At 50.8% G+C, this 16,440-nt stretch overlaps 1 protein-coding gene across 6 annotated transcripts in view; it reads left to right on the top strand.

Moving 5' to 3' along the window:
• Positions 1 to 956: 956 nt before the first annotated feature.
• The window catches only part of EPB41L4B (erythrocyte membrane protein band 4.1 like 4B), a gene marked incomplete at both ends in the record, with an annotated part of 147,535 nt that continues 132,051 nt past the window's right edge, over positions 957 to 16,440 (top strand). For all 6 annotated transcript variants that reach the window (XM_080709161.1, XM_080709160.1, XM_080709162.1 and 3 more), the window contains one exon: positions 957 to 1,253. In XM_080709161.1, the coding sequence (XP_080565287.1) occupies positions 957 to 1,253 (297 nt within the window). The remainder of the gene's footprint in view (positions 1,254 to 16,440) is intronic.

Genomic DNA, 16,440 nt, shown 5'->3' on the forward strand with positions numbered 1-16,440 from the left:
TGTGGTTGGCGGCGCAGGCTCTTGCTTCTACAGTGGACCTTGAGGAGGGGTGTCTCCTGCGTAGTTGGATGTAAAGTTCTTCCCCTCCTCGCTATTTCCTCATTTTAGAAGGAATCCATTCGACTGGAAGACTTGGGGAGCGCTTCCAGCTCTGAGATCTCAAACTGATGGAACGTCATTAAGCAGCAGGGGCCTCCGGGGTTACCTACTCCACCTTTTCCTTCCCTTCTGCAAGAAGGGGGGGGACACCGAACCCTCTTTTTCCAGAGGGAGAAACTTAATGTCTTTCTCTGTGTGGCCGCTGGAGCCAGCCTTCCCGAAAAGCACGCATCAGTCTTGCTTCCCTAACCCGGAGAGGGGCACCTCTCAGCGGCTCCGGGGCTCGGGGCGCCGGAAACACGTGTGTGCTCACCTACGTGTACACACGTGAGCGCACCTCCAGCAGCGGGGGGCGCTCGGGCCGGCAGGGGGCAGCACAGACCCGGCTTGCAGTTGCCCGGCGCAGCCCCGAGGGAGGAGGGCGTGCTGCAGTCCCGGCGGCGGCGGCGGCGGCTGGAGGTGCAGCCTCCCAGGTGGGAGGCGGGGGCTGCGGGCGCGGGACCCGGCGCCTCGGGAGCGGGCGCCGCCGGGGCCTCCTCGGCCGGGCGCGGCGCGGCGAGTGGGAGCGAGCGCCGGAGCACGCAGGCGCCCTGCTCGGGCTGGCCCGCGGCCGGCGCGGCCGGGACCGTCCGCCCCCCGCGCCCCGCAGCCCCCCGCGCCTCGGCCGCGCGCAGGCCGCCCGGAGCGCGCCCGAGCCCGCCGCCCCTGGCCGCCGGCGCCCGCCGGGTCTGCGCGCCCCGCGGGCGGCCGGAGCGCGGCCGCGGCCTCGGCCTCGGCGGGAGCGAGCCCCGGGCGGCGGCGGCGGGCGCGGACGGCGGCGGCGCAGGGGGCGGAGGCAGGGGGCGCCCCCGGCCAGGATGCTGCGGTTCCTGCGCCGGACCTTTGGCCGCCGCTCCATGCAGCGCTACGCGCGGGGCGCGGCGGGGCGCGGAGCCGCCGGGCTGGGGGACGAGCGCGACGGGGGCCCGCGCGGGGGTCCCGCCGGCCCCTCGGCGCTGCCCGCCGCGCCCGGGGGCAGCGTGTTCCCGGCGGGCGGCGGGCCCCTGCTCACGGGCGGCGCGGCCGTGCACATCTCCGCCGCCGGCGCCGCCAAGGCCACCCTCTACTGCCGCGTCTTCCTGCTCGACGGGACCGAAGTGAGCGTGGACCTGCCGGTGAGTGCCGCCCCCGGCCGCGGGCCGCGCTCCGGGCGCCCCCCGCCCCGGGCCCCTCCCCCACCCTCCAGCCCCCGCCGCCCGCCGGCCCTCGGCCGTGCGTCCCCGCGCCCCCGGGCGGGTCCTGGCCCGCGCCCCTTCCCGGGGCGCTGCGCCCACCCAGCCCCGCGGGCCTCGCCCCTCCGGCGCGCACAGCCCCCGCTCCGAGTCCCCGCCCCTTGGCGCGGCGGCCGGAGCTCCCGGCCGGGGCTGTCCAGCCGCTCCTCAGGTCCCAGCGGGGGCCTTCCCGACGCGGGTTATTGGGTAGAAAGCCCCAGAGCCACGCAGGGCTGTCCCCGGGGTGTCCCGCGTCTTCCCCCAGCTCGCAAACTCTCCTTTAGGCCTCGGTTGGACCGTGGAGAGCTGAGCCCCCGCCTGCTGCCCAGCAGATTCCCCAGGTGTGGGAAGGGGTCAAGGGGCACTTTCTCCTGGCTGCTGGCCCCGCGGGGTGCCCCCCACCTCCAGCTCGGAGAGCTCCCCCGGCCTCCCGGGGCTCGCAGAGGGTGGAGTGATTTGGGAGCTAACTCTGGGACCTGGTCAACTTTGTTCGGGCAGAGACCTGGCTCTCCCCGGCTCTCCCCAGATCCCAGCAATATGTCGTGCGTGGGGCCGGGCGCGGGCACCCGGGGCGGCGGCGCTAGGGCCTGCGTCCTCCAGCCGCCCACAGGTGGTTGTGCCCCCGCCTGCGCCAGCCCAGGGCTAGACCGGCGGTGCTGTCCCTGGCCGGGCGTCCAGCCACCCAAGAGTCCTTCTGGCGAAGGGGCCAGCTCAGATCCCATCAAACCCACACATTAACGGGGCGCCTACTGAGCACCCGGCGCTGCGGCAGACGGTGCCTTCGGGAATCTTTGGGTGTGACTGAGGACACAGCAGTAATTGAGCTGGAGATGAATGTTACAGATTGTCCTGAGGGATTCGAGGGAAGGACTTGTAAAGAAAGCATTCAGGCCTTCCCGGGTGGCAGGGATTCTCTGGACATCACGAGAGAACTAGGAACATGTCAGGGTATCAGATGGGAAAATCAGAGCTGCCCCAGCTCGGTGTAATTCTTTCCTGTGTAGAATTTTTGAGACACTTTCAATTTATGGCAATTTTATTTTTGTGGTTTCTTGTGCTCGCCATAGGATATCATTTTTGTTATGAAAATACCCTTTTGGGGCCTTTTTTATTCACGGAAAAGGAGCCAACATTCCGGTGCTTGGAGCTGTTGTCTTTAAAATAGCATTAAAATGTTACTGCTCCCCCAGAATGAGGCTCTCCTGCTTTTCTTCAGCCGGGAGAGAGGGCCTGAGAGCTGGGAGGAGAGGGGAGGTGTGCAGGCTGGCTGCCTCCGGAGGGGGCAGCTGGGGTTTGGAGAGAATGTGGCGTAGTTTGCATCTGGGAGGAATGCTGTGCTTGGGAACTTTGATGCTGCTCCTTACCGCTGGGTTGCTTGTCGGTTCCCCAGGGATAATTCGTTTATAAAATGTATTGCTGCTGTCAGGTTTGTAAGACAGGCTTAAGTGGTGTTTCTGAGATGAAAACTGCAAACTGACTAAAGTGTGTGCGTGGTAAATAGACCCAGACAGGTACACAGACAGAGAGGTTGGGATTGGGAATTCTGACTTATTCCTGGGAGCCCCACACTGAGCACGGTGGGGGGGACATTTGCATGTGACAAGGTGTCTTTCCTATAGGCTCCATAATAATCCCCCATCCCAGTTTTTTTTTTTAAGACGTATCCTTCCTAATGCCTTTTAAGATGTGACTTAGCGAATCCCACGTTTTAACCACCTGCACACCTATGTCAGTGCACCTTGTCCAAACGCAAATAAAAAGCAAATGCCAGCTTTTGTGAGTTCCCAGGGAGGAAAGATAAAGAAAACTCCCTAGTGAGCACGGCTCATCGATTTAAAGATTTATTAGATATTAGAACTGCACCACACAGTCTCCTCTGCTGATCTTCTCAGATTAGAGTGTTAGTTCCTGTAATTAATTCTCACGGTTACGAGGTTCAGTGCCAGGCGGCTGGCTCCCAGATGGATTTGTAGCCCGTGCGCTGATCAGCAGACCCACTTCCCTGGGCTTCCTCTTTATGCCGTTTTTTGAAGCACGTGCCCCTCTTGTCCTTATTCTCCTCTTCTTTGTTTCTGGGCATTTACTGCTTCCTGTGTTCTGGCATCGCCTGCCTGCTTGTCACAGAGAGGATTTACCTTTGACCTCTCTCTACCCCTAAGTAAGCTTCATTCTCTGCCGCCATATCACTTCCACAGACACCCAGGGACCCGGCCAGGCTGTCTGTGCATCCTTTGTAATTAAAACCCTCTGGTGGTGTTAGCCTCCAGAATTCCTTTGCTCAACATACTAAAAATGGTTATGTGTTGTCATAAGCTTTTTTATTAGCCCTAGTCAGGATACTTGTGTTCTGAAATTGCCTGGAACACAACACCACCCTCAGTGTGACCCTGCTGTGGCACCTTGGTTCAGAGCAGTCATCCTTTATTGGGTATCTTTAACGTGCCAAGCTCTGTGCTGTGCAGACAGGTGAAAGAGACATGGCCTGGAGGGTGGAAACAGGGTGTTTTTTATTCAGAGTGATGCTAAGTCATAGGAGAGGCACACCCAGGCCTGAGTGCTGGGGATCAGAGGGACAGGAGGACTTTATGGAGTTTCTGATACTTGAAAGGCTAGAGCTCAAACCCAGTGTCTCCTTAGCAAATCCACAGTCCAGTTGTCTTCTGTGATCAAGGAAGAAGCTACTTAATGGTCCTCCTCAGCCAGTGTTCTCTGACAGGATGTGGAGTCCCTCTGAGTGGTGGTAGGTTGAGCCTCCTAGTGCTCCTGGCTTTTCTTAACCTTTGCTCTGGACCCTTGTGGCTTCTCTGTCTTTGGTGAAACATGAATAAAAGGGTCTTTAAAAACATCATCTGAGCCGAGCGTGGTGGCGCACGCTTGTAATCTCTGCGCTTGGGAGGTGGAGACAGGAGGATGGTGCAGGTTGGAAGCCAGAGACCCTGTTTCCAAATAAAAATATAAAAAATAGGTGTCTGGGAATGTAGCCCGGAGGCAGAAGGGTTTCCAGGAACCCCAGTACCACCAAAAAACAAAACAAAGCCCTCATCTATTAGTAGGGCGAGGTGGCACAAATTTTTAATCCCAGCATTTGCGAGGCTGAGACAGTAGGACCGAAGGTTCAAGGACAGCTTAGCTACTTAGTGAGGCCTTTTGCAACTCAGTGTTTCAAAATAAAGAATAAGAAGCCAGGCGTGGTGGCGCACGCTTGTAATCCCAGTACTTGGGAGGTTGAGACAAGAAGATTGCACAGGTTCAAAGCCAGCCTCAGCTACTTAGTGAGGCTCTCAGCAACTTACTGAGGCCCTGTTTTCAAATAAAATATAAAATAGGTCTGGGAGTGTAGCCCAGAGGGTAGAAGGCCCCTGGGTTCCATCTTCAGCACCGCAAAAAAAAAAAAAAAAAAAAAAAAGAAAGAAAAAAGAGAAAGAAACCTCATCTATTACCTGCAGTCGAAAGTGGGCTCATTGTACCAACCCAGCCCCCAGGTGAGTCCTGGGCTCACCTGCCAATCCCAGTACCACCCTGTGCCACTCCTTCAGAAATCATGGCCCTGCCTTGGATGGCACCGCCTTCAGGTGTGGTCCGGCCCGAGCAGGGCAGGCAGAGGCAGCCAGGCCTGCCCTGGACACTTTGCCTCTGTGAATGCAGCTCAAGATCCCATTGGTGTGCTTGGCAGCAGCACCCACTGTTGACTGGTATTAGCTCTCTGTTGACTAAATCCCTGGCATTGCTCCTGCTCGGCCCCGCCTCTGTTGCCTGTGTGTGTGTGTGCATTCTTCCAGCAGCTGTGGTGGGGAGCTGTATGGACGTGTGGCTGGCTGGTTAGTGTTGCCGCCATGCCTTGGAGGAGATGGCTGCCAGCGTGGCACTTGGCCCAGTTGCTCTTACTGTATCTGGACCTTGGCATTGAATCACTGGGGAACAGTGCAAAGATGGAGGCTTCCAGTGTTGTCTTACAGCCTGGCTCTGCTGTGTTGGGCAAATTCAGCTCGGAGCATCGACTTCCCAGTCTTTAAAATGGGAGGATTAAGTGACAGAAAGAATATAAGAAGCCTTAATAAACGGCAAGATACCGAAGGGTTGCTAGAAGGTTCTAATTTTATAAAACTATCATTCTTCCTCTCTGGACTATGGAAAAGATATGAAAAAAGATTTCTGGTACTAGACATGAGAACAACAAAAAAATACAAGTGTGCCCTGCAGACTAGCCATTGCTTGGTTCTTCCTTAGCGGAAATTAGCATTTGGGTGTGATATAAGAGATGCTTTTGAGCTGGGCTTGGTGGCGCATGCTTATAATTCCAGTACTTGGGAGGCTGAGATGGGGGATCAGAGGTTTGTGGCCCATCTCAGCAACTTAGCAAGCTCCTCTGCAGTTTAGTGAACTTAGAGACTCTGTTTCAAAATAAAAATATAATAGTGCTGGGGGTGTAGCTCAGAGGTAGAATGTCCCTGGGTACAATCCCCAATCCTATGAGAGGGAGGGAGGGAGGGAGGAAGGAGAGAGTTGTGAGGAAGGAGAGGCTTGTGTTTTTTTTTTTTTTTTTTTGGTGGTACTGGGGTTCCTGGAAGCCCTTCTACCTCCGGGCTACACTCCCAAACCTATTTTTACATTTTTATTTGGAAACAGGGTCTCCTAAGCCAGTGCACGCGGCTGGCTTCGAACCTGCGCGATCCTCCTGTCTCTGCCTCCCAAGCGCGGGGATTACAAGCGTGCGCCACCACGCCCGGCTTGTGTTATTTTTTTTAAATAGACACCCTTCTTTGTCCTAATAGGAGGGTGGAGGTGGGGGGCAAGAGAGGTGGGGCGAGCACCTTCTTCAGGTGGGATTTGATAGAGGTGAGACCTCTAACTCTGATTCTACACTGGCAGGACTGTCACTGTTGATGTGGGAGGGGGGTTTGGTCTGTAGGGAGAAGGGGCTGCAGGGGATGGTGGGGTCTGCCCAGCCTCTCTGGTGCCAGTAACATGACCCTACAGTGGTACAGGGCTTGGGCAAATATTCACTTGCTAAGCACTCCCACGTGTATAATCGCATTGAATTCTGTCCCTGGTTTTGAAATAGCAGAAGGTCGGCGGGGGTGGGGCCTTCCCTAAGTTCTTGTGTGGAGACTTTGTACATATCCATCCTGGTAACCACAGAAATCCTCTACCGACATTGTCTTCAACTTGTGTGTGGCATCCTTTCCCGCTGCAGGCCTTCCTCCCGCAGCTGCAGGATACTCCCCTCTGCCTCGAGCCTTCCTGGCCAGGAATCTGCACACACTTTTTACCATTTGCCCAAGCTGCTGCCAGGGGCTGGGGCAGCTGCTGATTCATCTGGGTGTTTTATTTCTTTTTCAGGTTGGTGTGTGTGTTCCTCCTCCACACTCATTGCACATTTAGAACACATTTGTAGTAGAAGGATTAGAAAATACAGAGAGGCAAAGAGACAGTAAAACAGCAGCAAAAACTTCATCAGAAATAGCCACTGGTAAAATTGTGGTATGTATTGATCTGAGGTAGTGCTACCACTGTGTTAGATCTCCAGCTTTTTTCTTTTTTCTTTTTTTTTTTTTGAGACAGGATTTCACTATGTTGCTGAGGCTGGTCTCAAACTTGCAGTCCTCCTGCCTCTGTCTCCTGAGTAGCTGGCAGTGCACCCTCAGAAATATCTATTTTAGATGACGAATTTAAATCTGTTGATGAAAGTTTCTCCCCACCTTTTCAGAACAGTTGAAGAGGAACTATAGATGCCATGTTTGTGTCTCCTTAGGGTGAAGCCCTTAGCCCTCCTCTGTATATTTTTGGGGAGTCCTGCAATGCTGGTTGGCCATCCAAGCTGTCTGCTGCCCCGTACCCTTGCCTGGATGAGAAGCAAGCTCTTCTCCTCTGAGACTCCCAGATGCCCTTATTGGCAGGTTAAAGGGCTGCTGATGTGGCCTGGAGGTCCCTGCATTGGGCTGTGGCAGCTCTGTTCATTGACTCCTCGGCCAGCGTGGACCTGGTTGAGGTGGGGAGCCTTATAGCATGTCCTCTCGTCCCCAATCTCCCTAATCTCACACTTTCTGTAGATTCCATGGCTTCTCTTTAAAGCCAGGAGTATCTCACCTGGTCCACTTGGTTTTATTGTTTGGTTTATTTTTAACTATTTTCCAAAATGTTTTTGTTTGCCCAAGGTAAATCTTCTCTAGTCAACAAAGGCCTGTTGAGCTTTTCACTGAATTAAGCCTGGAAGGGATACCAGAGAGGGAGGATGGGTTTTTGAGCTCCCAATCTATGGCAGACATGTACCCCGACAAGAGGCAGTGCAAGGGGAGAAGTGGAACTGTGGGGTGGAGTTGGAGCAGGTCTGATGCCCAGATTGACCTTGTGGTTGTCCCATAGGATGCACAGGCACGTAGCTGTTAGATTTCGTGGGCAGGTTTCTGGGTAGCATGTGCCAGGCAAAGAGAATAGGAGCCAAAAAACCCACTCAGTCCCCAGGCGCTGAGCTCCTTGGAGTGGAGAGGATCCTGAGCCTCAGCTGTGGCCCTAGGTCTTAAGGAGCGCCAGAGGAACCTTTGAAGTGCAGATGACTGTCCCGAGCTACACACACCGCCCCTTGCTGCCACCCTGGTACTGTGCTAAGTGCTTCCGGGATTATCTTGTTGAGTGATCACAATAACTGCAGCAGCTTACTGTTGTTATCCCTGATTTGTAGAGGAGAGAGTCAGGGCTTAGCAGGCAGGTTAGGAAATGTTGTCCAAAGCCACACAGCTGGTGAGGTCGACTCAGGCTCAAGCTCATTCTGTAGAGGAGAGAGATGGTATGAGGAGTCTCTTGATGGCTGTGCTGGGCATGGGAGGTGTGGGTGGCTCTGAGCCTGCCCTAAAGGTCCTGGGCGGATGGGGACCCCTGAGCCTCAAGATGTCTGCCTTTGCAGGCCGTGTGGAATCTTCAGAGACTGGGTATACATCTTTAGTTAGGCTTGCTGAATGCATTTTCTCTAGAGTATATATTGGTTTGATGGTCTTAAATCAACATTAAAATTATCACCAAGAACCTGTAATCCCAGATGCTTGGGAGGCTGAAGCAGGAGGATCACAGGTTTGAGGCTGGAGATATAACTCAATGATAGAACACCCCTGGGTTCAATCTTCAGAAACACACACACACACACACACACACACACACACACATCGCCAAGAAAAGCATTTTTCATACTCCCATCCTGATGCACAGCAACGGGTTGGTTTTGCTTTGTTCCTTTCAGTATTTGTACTTTTTATGTGTATTTTTTGTGGTAATAGAGATTGAACCCAGGGACATTCTGCCTCTGAGCTACACCCCTAATCCTATTTTATTTTATTTTATTTGAAACAAGGTCTCATTAAGTTATTGAAGCTTGTTGTGAGCCTGAGATCTTCCTGTCTCAGCCTCCCAAGTATGGGGCTTAAAAGATTGGGCCATGGCATCCAGCTATTTTTTTGTGCTTTTGTATACATGTTTATAAGCATGGCATATATCTTTTTTTTTTTTTTTTCCTGTGCTGGGGATGGAGCCCAGGGCTTCCTTTGTGCTAGCTAAGTGCTCTACCATTAAGCTCCAACACAGTCCTATTCTCACCCCTTTCTTGGGGTTTGGTACTGGAGATTGAACCCAGAGCCTAGCACATACTAGGTCAGTGAGCGATATCCCTAGCCCCACACCCCTTTCCCTATTTTTTTTTTTTTTTGGTGGTACTGGGGGTGGAACCCAGAGGCTTTCTACCTCCAGGCTATACTCCCAGACCTATTTTATATATTTTTTGGAAAGAGGGTCTCACTAAGTAGCTGAGGCTGGCTTCGAACCTGTGTCATCCTCCTGTTTCAGTCTCCCAAGCACGGGGGTTACAAGTGTGCGCCACCACAGCCGGCTTCCCCTTTTCCTATTTTGAGACAGGTTCTCGCTAAGTTGCCCTGGCTGGCCTGGGTCTTGCAGTCCTTTTCTTCAGCCTCCCAAGCAGCTGCGATTACAGGCATGTGTCACCATGATGGGTGGCACCCGGGCCTCCTCCCTCTCTTTAAAAATGTTTTCCTTCCCATCCAAGCTTCCTGACACACTTATTGCCAGTTTGGTGCCCTCTTTGTGCTCGTTCTGGATGACTTCAGTTCAACCCTCTTCTCTGTGTGTGGTGTGTATGTGAGTAATACCTGTCTCTGCCTGTCTCTCGAGCTTGGAGTTTGATCTGCAAAGCACCTGGTCTCCTGCCTCTTCAGCAACCCTACCTCCCAGGCTCACAGAATTTGTGTTGCTTCCCTTAATGGCCACTGCCTGGGAAGGCATTATCACCCTTTTACAGGGGGTCTCAGGGAGCAGATGGCCTAGGCCACTGGCCTGGTACCTGGTAGTCAAGCCAGGTTGGCTCTGTTTCCCATATTCTTCCCCCAGCCTTCGCTATGCTGTGTGTGTGTGTGATACTAGGGATTGAACTAGGGGCATTCTACCTCTGACCTACTCCCTTAGCCCTAATTTTTATTCTTTAATTATATATATACATATATATATATATATATACACACACATATGTATATGTATATGAGTGTATGTGTGTGTGTGTGTATATAATTTGTGGTGTGGGGATGGAACCCAGAGGCTTTCTACCTTCGGGCTACACTCCCAGACCTATTTTGTATTTTATTTGGAAACAGGGTCTTACTAAGGTGCTGAGAGCCTCTCTAAGTAGCTGAGGCTCGCTGTGAACCTGCGCAATCCTCCTGTCTCAGCCTCCCAAGTACTGGGATTACAAGTGTGCGCCACCGCGCCTGGCTATTCTTTAATTTTTGAAACAGAGTGTAAATCGCAGAGGGCCTCACTAAGTAGCGGAGGCTGCCTGTGAACCTGCAGTCTTCCCGTCTCAGTACTTCTAAGTACTGGGATCACAAGCCTGTGCCACCACTTTGCTCTGCTGTTTTAAATGTGTGTTCCTTGAAACTCCCTGGGAAGGTCAGAGTTTCATGCAACAACTCCGTCTCTCCTGCACCACTTAGCCTGCCTGCATCTCTGGCATTTGGGTTCTGTGTGCCATTTCTCAACAGTTTTTGCAGGTTCTTTTCCCAAAGTCCTAGCTGGCTGAGCAACCAGCTTTTCTTTCTTGAAGCTAGGAACTTGGAGATACCCCAAGGGGTAGGTCCCACCCATGGGATCATCCGGCGGCACTTCCTTGGTGCCCAATTGTGAGGACGCCTGCTGCCTGCTTGGGCAGGTGACTGCAGAGTTGGCATGCCCTGGCTTGGGGTGTCTCCTCCATGCCTGCTTCCCAATAATGCCATCGGTATGGTGATACCCACACAGCAGGTTGAGGGCGGCCTGGCAGCGGTTCCTTGGCCCTGCCTGCTCACTTGCTCAGCTGCACCTCCCCTGAAATACAACTTTTTTTTTTTTTGGTGGTACTGGGGGTGGAACCCAGGGGCTTTCTACCTCCAGGCTATACCCCCAGACCTATTTTATACTTTATTTGGAAACAGGGTCTCACTAAGTTGCTGAGAGCCTCACTAAGTAGCCGAGGCTGGCTTCGAACCTGTGCGATCCTCCTGTCTCAGCCTCCCCAGCGCTGGGATTACAAGCGTGTGCTACACCATGCCTGGCTTGAAATATGAATTTTTTTAAAAATGTTATATAAGGAACATAAAGTTTACTGTTTTAGGTGTACACTTTGGCAGCATTAAGTACACATACATTGTGGTGTAACTACTACCACCGTTCATCTGCAGAATGCTCTGGTCTTCCTAAATTGAAACTCTGTCCTGGTTAAACACTGATTCCCTGTCTTCCCCCTCTAAGCTCCGGCACCACCATTCTACCGTTTTGTCCCTGTGGATTTGCCTATTTTAGGTGCCTCATAAGTAGATCCCACAGGTTTTGACTTTTTACATTTGACCTCTGTCACTTAGCGCAGTCTTCAGGGTTTCTCTGTAGCCTAGTGCGTGTCAGAACTTAATTCCTTTTAAAGGCTGACTAATGTTTCTTTACACATATATATCACATTGTTTGCCCCTTCCTGTGAGTTAGGGTTTTTGTGCAGATCTGGACCTTGTTAACTCAGTTCTGCCCATTCATTAGGGCACGGCCACTGGACATGTGGATGCCCCTCTCCATGTGGTTTTATTCCTAGGATCTTGGCTTCTTTCCCTTGGGTCTTGCTTGTGTTGAGCGTCCTCCAGGACTGTCTAGTCTTGGTTTGGGAGTATGTGACAGTTCAGTTCCCTTCTCCTTCTCACATTTTTGTTTGAGTTGCTCAGAGTTGGCAAGTCCTTTGTCTGACACATTAAACAAATTTTTAATGATGAATATAAACACAAAAGACTTTCTATAACATGAATAGTTTAAAGAAAAACAATACAATGAAAATTCTTCTTTACATTACTCTCTTAAACAGAGACCATCCCGGTAGTATTAAAACCCCCATGTGTTTCTCCCTCCCTGCCAAAGTCTGCCTCTCACCCCTCCTTCCTTTTCTTTATGGGTTTTCACTAAACAATATATTGCTCGTTTTGCATGCTTGTGAACTTCAGTGTATTTTTTTAGGGGGGTACTGGGGATTGAACTCAAGGGCATTCTACCTCCGATCTATATCCCCAGGTCTATTTTTTATTCTTTATTTTTGAAACAGGGTCTCCTTCAATACTGTGTATGTGAGATTCATCGATATTGATGAGGTAGCTTTAGTTCTTACTGCTCGGTAGTTAATTCTTTTGCAGGCATGTACTGGAATTTATTTATCCTTTGTGGGCATTTGGGATGTTTCCAGTTGGGGGCTATTAGGAAAAAAAAAAACAACAACAACACTGCTTTGAACCTTCTGGAATTGGTCTCCTGGTGCACATCTACAAACATGTGCTTCTCTTGGGTATGTACCTGGGAGGAAGGCTGGGCAGGGCCCTGCAACATCATGCAGATTGTTTCCCAGAGCCCCAGCGGCATATAAAAGCCTCCCTAACCCGCTCTTCCCTGGCACTTGGCATCACCAAGCTTTTTTGTCTTGTCGTGCCCGCCCAGTGGGAGTGGTGGGAACTCATGTGGTCTTCGCTTTTTCCCAGGGTTGGTGGGGTTGAGAATTTCATGTTTGTTCATCATCTGCATTTCCCCCTATAATGCTTTGTTTGATGAATTTTGCCTGTTTGGGGTAGAACTGCATTTTTCCCCCCACTGTTCAGCTGGTCACCCTGGTTTTTGTGAGATTGTGTTTCGTATCTAGGAAGAATACTAGGTGTTCCTTTTTCCTGTGTAGTCTTCAGTGGAGCACCCAAATCCTCAAGCTTCCTGGGTGAGCCTTTGCTTCTTGAGTAGGATTAATACTCTGACTCCACTTCTCCTGTGAGTGAGCAGCAGTCAGTGACCATTTGCTGGTGGCTTCGGTGAGCAATGGCAGGATCTGTATAGTCAATGCTTCAGTTTTGGTTGGGAAAATTTCAGAAATAGAATGGCATAATGGACCCTGTAGGCTCTCATCAGGCTTCAGTTTTTATCAGCACAACTCCACTTGTTTATAGCCTCACCTCTTCCCTCCCCAGTATGTATGTATGTATGTATGTATGTATATATTTGTGTGTGTGTGTGTGTGTGTGTGTGTGTGTGAGAGAGAGAGAGAGAGAGAGAGAGAGAGAGAGAGAGAGAGAGAGAGATACACTGGAGATTGAACCCAGGGGCATCCTACCTCTGAGCTACAACCCCAGTCCTACTTTTTATTCTTTATTTTGAAACAGGGTCTCACTGAGTTGCAAAGGGCCTCACTAAGTAGCTGAGGCTGGCCGCAAACCATGATCCTCCCATCTCAGCCTCCCAAATGCTAGGATTACAATGTGCACCACCATGCCCATCTGGATCTTCCATATTTGATCACTCTGAGGTATAGCCAGCCTTATTTAAAGCATCTGAGGCAGGATACACAGATTGATGGGATAGGTTTCTGGTTCTCTGGAGGTTTAAGTGGAGATAAATAGATAAATAGATACAGCTGATTCAGAACATATTTATTTATTTACTTATGTTTTCGGGTACTGGGGATTGTACCCAGAGATATTCTACCTCCGAGTTACATTCCAGTCCTTTTTTAAAATCTTGAAACAGGGTCTCACTTAGTTTCTGAGGGGCTCGGTAAGTTGCTGAAGATGGCCCTGAACTTCGATCCTCGGGTCTCCCGCCTTCCAAGTACTATGATTATAGGTGTGTGCCACCAAGACCAGCTCTATTAAGTATTTAAACAAGCTCAGAGGAAGGCCTAAATTTCAGGCAGTGGAAGGAGAGACAATTCTAGGATGAACAACTGGAAAATATCGGAGAGGGAGAGTGGGCCTCGGGCTCTGAGGGCAAGTTGGAGAACAGCCTTGCTGGTGCCCGGAACTGCCTCTGTAAAAGGCACCTAGGTTCTAAATAGCACATCCCAGTTTCCTGCTCCTTGCTCAGCTCCTGCGAGTGAGCTCAACCATCCTCTTCATTTTCCACTGAACATCACATCTTTGAAGAGGTCGAAATTTCTCTTCTTTGGAAAGTTTTCAATAGATTTGATGAAAGAGTGCCTGCTCCTCTATGACCACCTTCTGTTTCACCATCAGCTCCTTGGCACCAGCTTCAACCTTGGAGCCTTTCTTTGGCTGGCTGGCTCATGTTTGAGTGTTATACACTCAGAGTGTGAGCCCTTTCCCTCTCCTGGCTGGGGCTTCCAGTGATGTTTAAGGGAATTCAGAATCTGTGGACTCTCCAGGGAGTAGGAAATGGCCAACAGCTGGAATGACTGACCTTTACCCTCACGGAGCGCTGGAGACCACATGGTCCACAGCCTTGTTCTGGGTGAAAGCCCTTTCCTGGCTGCCTTTAGTGCTCACTACTGTTCACCTGTGGCAAATGAGCAGTAATGAGGGTGTAATAAGGGCAGCTTCCTGCAGGCAGTCCTCCTGGCATGTGCAAGTGGCATTCAGCAGGCCTCTTGGCTTCCCTGTGACTCCGCCACCTCTCCTAAAGCAATCCGGGGTTCTCCACCAGCACTTGGTGGGGGTTCTAACTGGTCTTCTGTCCTTGAAGTTGACATGGGCTTCATCCAGTAATGCCTGGTAAGCCATAAAGGCTTGAGAAGGTTAGTTATTAACCCGCCGTGCCCTCTCAGCTGCCCATCCATGGCATTTCAACGACTGCAGTCCTTTTATTGCTCTTGTTTCCTGGTGCCTAATACCAAACCTGGGCCACCTGCTCAGTCGGTTGTGATCCTTAATTAGGCAGCATCAGCGCCACTTTCATGGCAGTAAGAGTCACTGGTCAGAGTCCAGGAGAGGCCCAGCCTGGCTTGGAAATGGTCCAGGTCAGGCACAGGGTCTAGCAGTGGTAGATCCAGAGGGAGGCACGACAGGGAAACTAAGGAAAGAGATATGGAATGTGGAGTGTGTGTGTGTAGTACTGGCGATGGAACCCAGGGGCTTTCTACCTCTTGGCTATACTCCCAGGCGTATTTTTTATATTATGGTCTCACTAAGTTGTGGAGAGCCTCACTAAGTAGCTAAGGCTGGCTTCAAAGCTGCATGATCCTCCTCTCTCAGCCTCCCAAAACCTGTGTGTGCACCACCACACCTGGCTGGAATATTTTAATGGGAGAGTGAGGAGTCTGGGGTTGGAGGTATTCATTCAGGATGCTTTAGTGTTCCAAAGCTATGGATTTGTTTTGTTTTTGGAGCCCAGAGCTATTTAGCTTTATAGAGAAGTGCCTCTTCATCAAAGATATGTCTAAAAAAAGTACAAAAATTAAGTGCTGTCTTTTAAAAGGATAATGGGTTGCATGTACTAGAATACTATAACATGTCATTTATCTTATTAACTCACTTTAGGGAATGAGTCCTTCCACATACATGAGTTTCGCAGACAGCTAAGTTTTTGTCCATTTACAAACAGGCGTGGTCTATTCTATTTCAGCAATTACATTTATGTGTTAGGAAAAGAAAACAAAACTGTAGGGTGTCTGCTTTATGTAAAGCTCTGTGTGAGGAAGAAAACTGTCAAGAAAGTGGGCCTTGCTCCTAAGGAGCTTATTTAGTGTGGAGTGTGGAATTGTTCTTGAAGTGTGTGGCACATATCTTGTGTCCTCTTTTTTTGGTGGTACTAGGGGTGGAGCCCAGAGGCTTTCTACCTCCGGGCTATACTTCCAGACCTTTTTCTTTTGTTTTTTTTTATATTTTATTTGGAAACAGGGTCTCACTAAGTTGCTGAGAGCCTCACTAAGCAGCTGAGGCTGGCTTCGAACCCGTGCGATCCTCCTGTCTCAGCCTCCCAAGTGCGGGGATTACAAGCGCGCGCCACCACGCCCGGCTATCTTGTGTCCTCTTAAAAGGAGAATGAACAACTTCAACCTTGCTGTACTGCCTGGGGTCAGTATGCCACATTTGTGTTACTCTCCTGGTCTGCAGGACTTCAGACCTTCATACAGAGGGCATAAAAGTTAACTGTGAGTCCCACGCTTTTCATGGTCTAGTATACAGTTTGTATAGTGTTCTATCCCTCAGAGCATACTTGCTTTATTCTCTGCTCTTCTGGGGCTGATGAGTTATAACAATGATTTTCTAAGTTTACTGTGTGTTAGAATCTTTGGGGTAGCATTTCAGAGTCCCACTTCTGGGACACACTCCAAACTACTACCACCAAGATTACTGGGCCTGGGAGGTAGGACCCAGTCATCAAAATGTTCCCAAAACTCCAGAGGTGATTCTTGGATAAAACTAAGTCAACAGTCTTTGATAGGGCCATATCTCATATAGTCATGCAGTATTTTAGGTTTAGATTGAGCTTTTGCCTGAGAAAGCAGTGGGCATCCTAAATTTATAGGAAGCTCGGCCATAAGATTTTGGCTCAGTATCCCACAGCTTGTAAATAAATGACAGACTAGACTTGAAATCATTTTCAGATTCTGAGTCTGCTTCTCCACCATCCTTCTCCTAGGCTGTCACTCTACCACATCTCTGGCAGGTTCTCCATTTCTCACCCATATCTTGGGTTGTGCTGTTACCTCCCCTTCTTACTTTTTTTTTTGGCTGACTCTTGTTACGTCATCTTTCAGAGCCATCTCAAATACCACAATGTTTATGAAGGTTGGTCTGAGCCATTCCCTGCTGTC

This window comes from Muscardinus avellanarius, assembly GCF_963383645.1.
Source record: "Muscardinus avellanarius genome assembly, chromosome: 13".
Classification (NCBI taxonomy): domain Eukaryota; kingdom Metazoa; phylum Chordata; class Mammalia; order Rodentia; family Gliridae; genus Muscardinus; species Muscardinus avellanarius.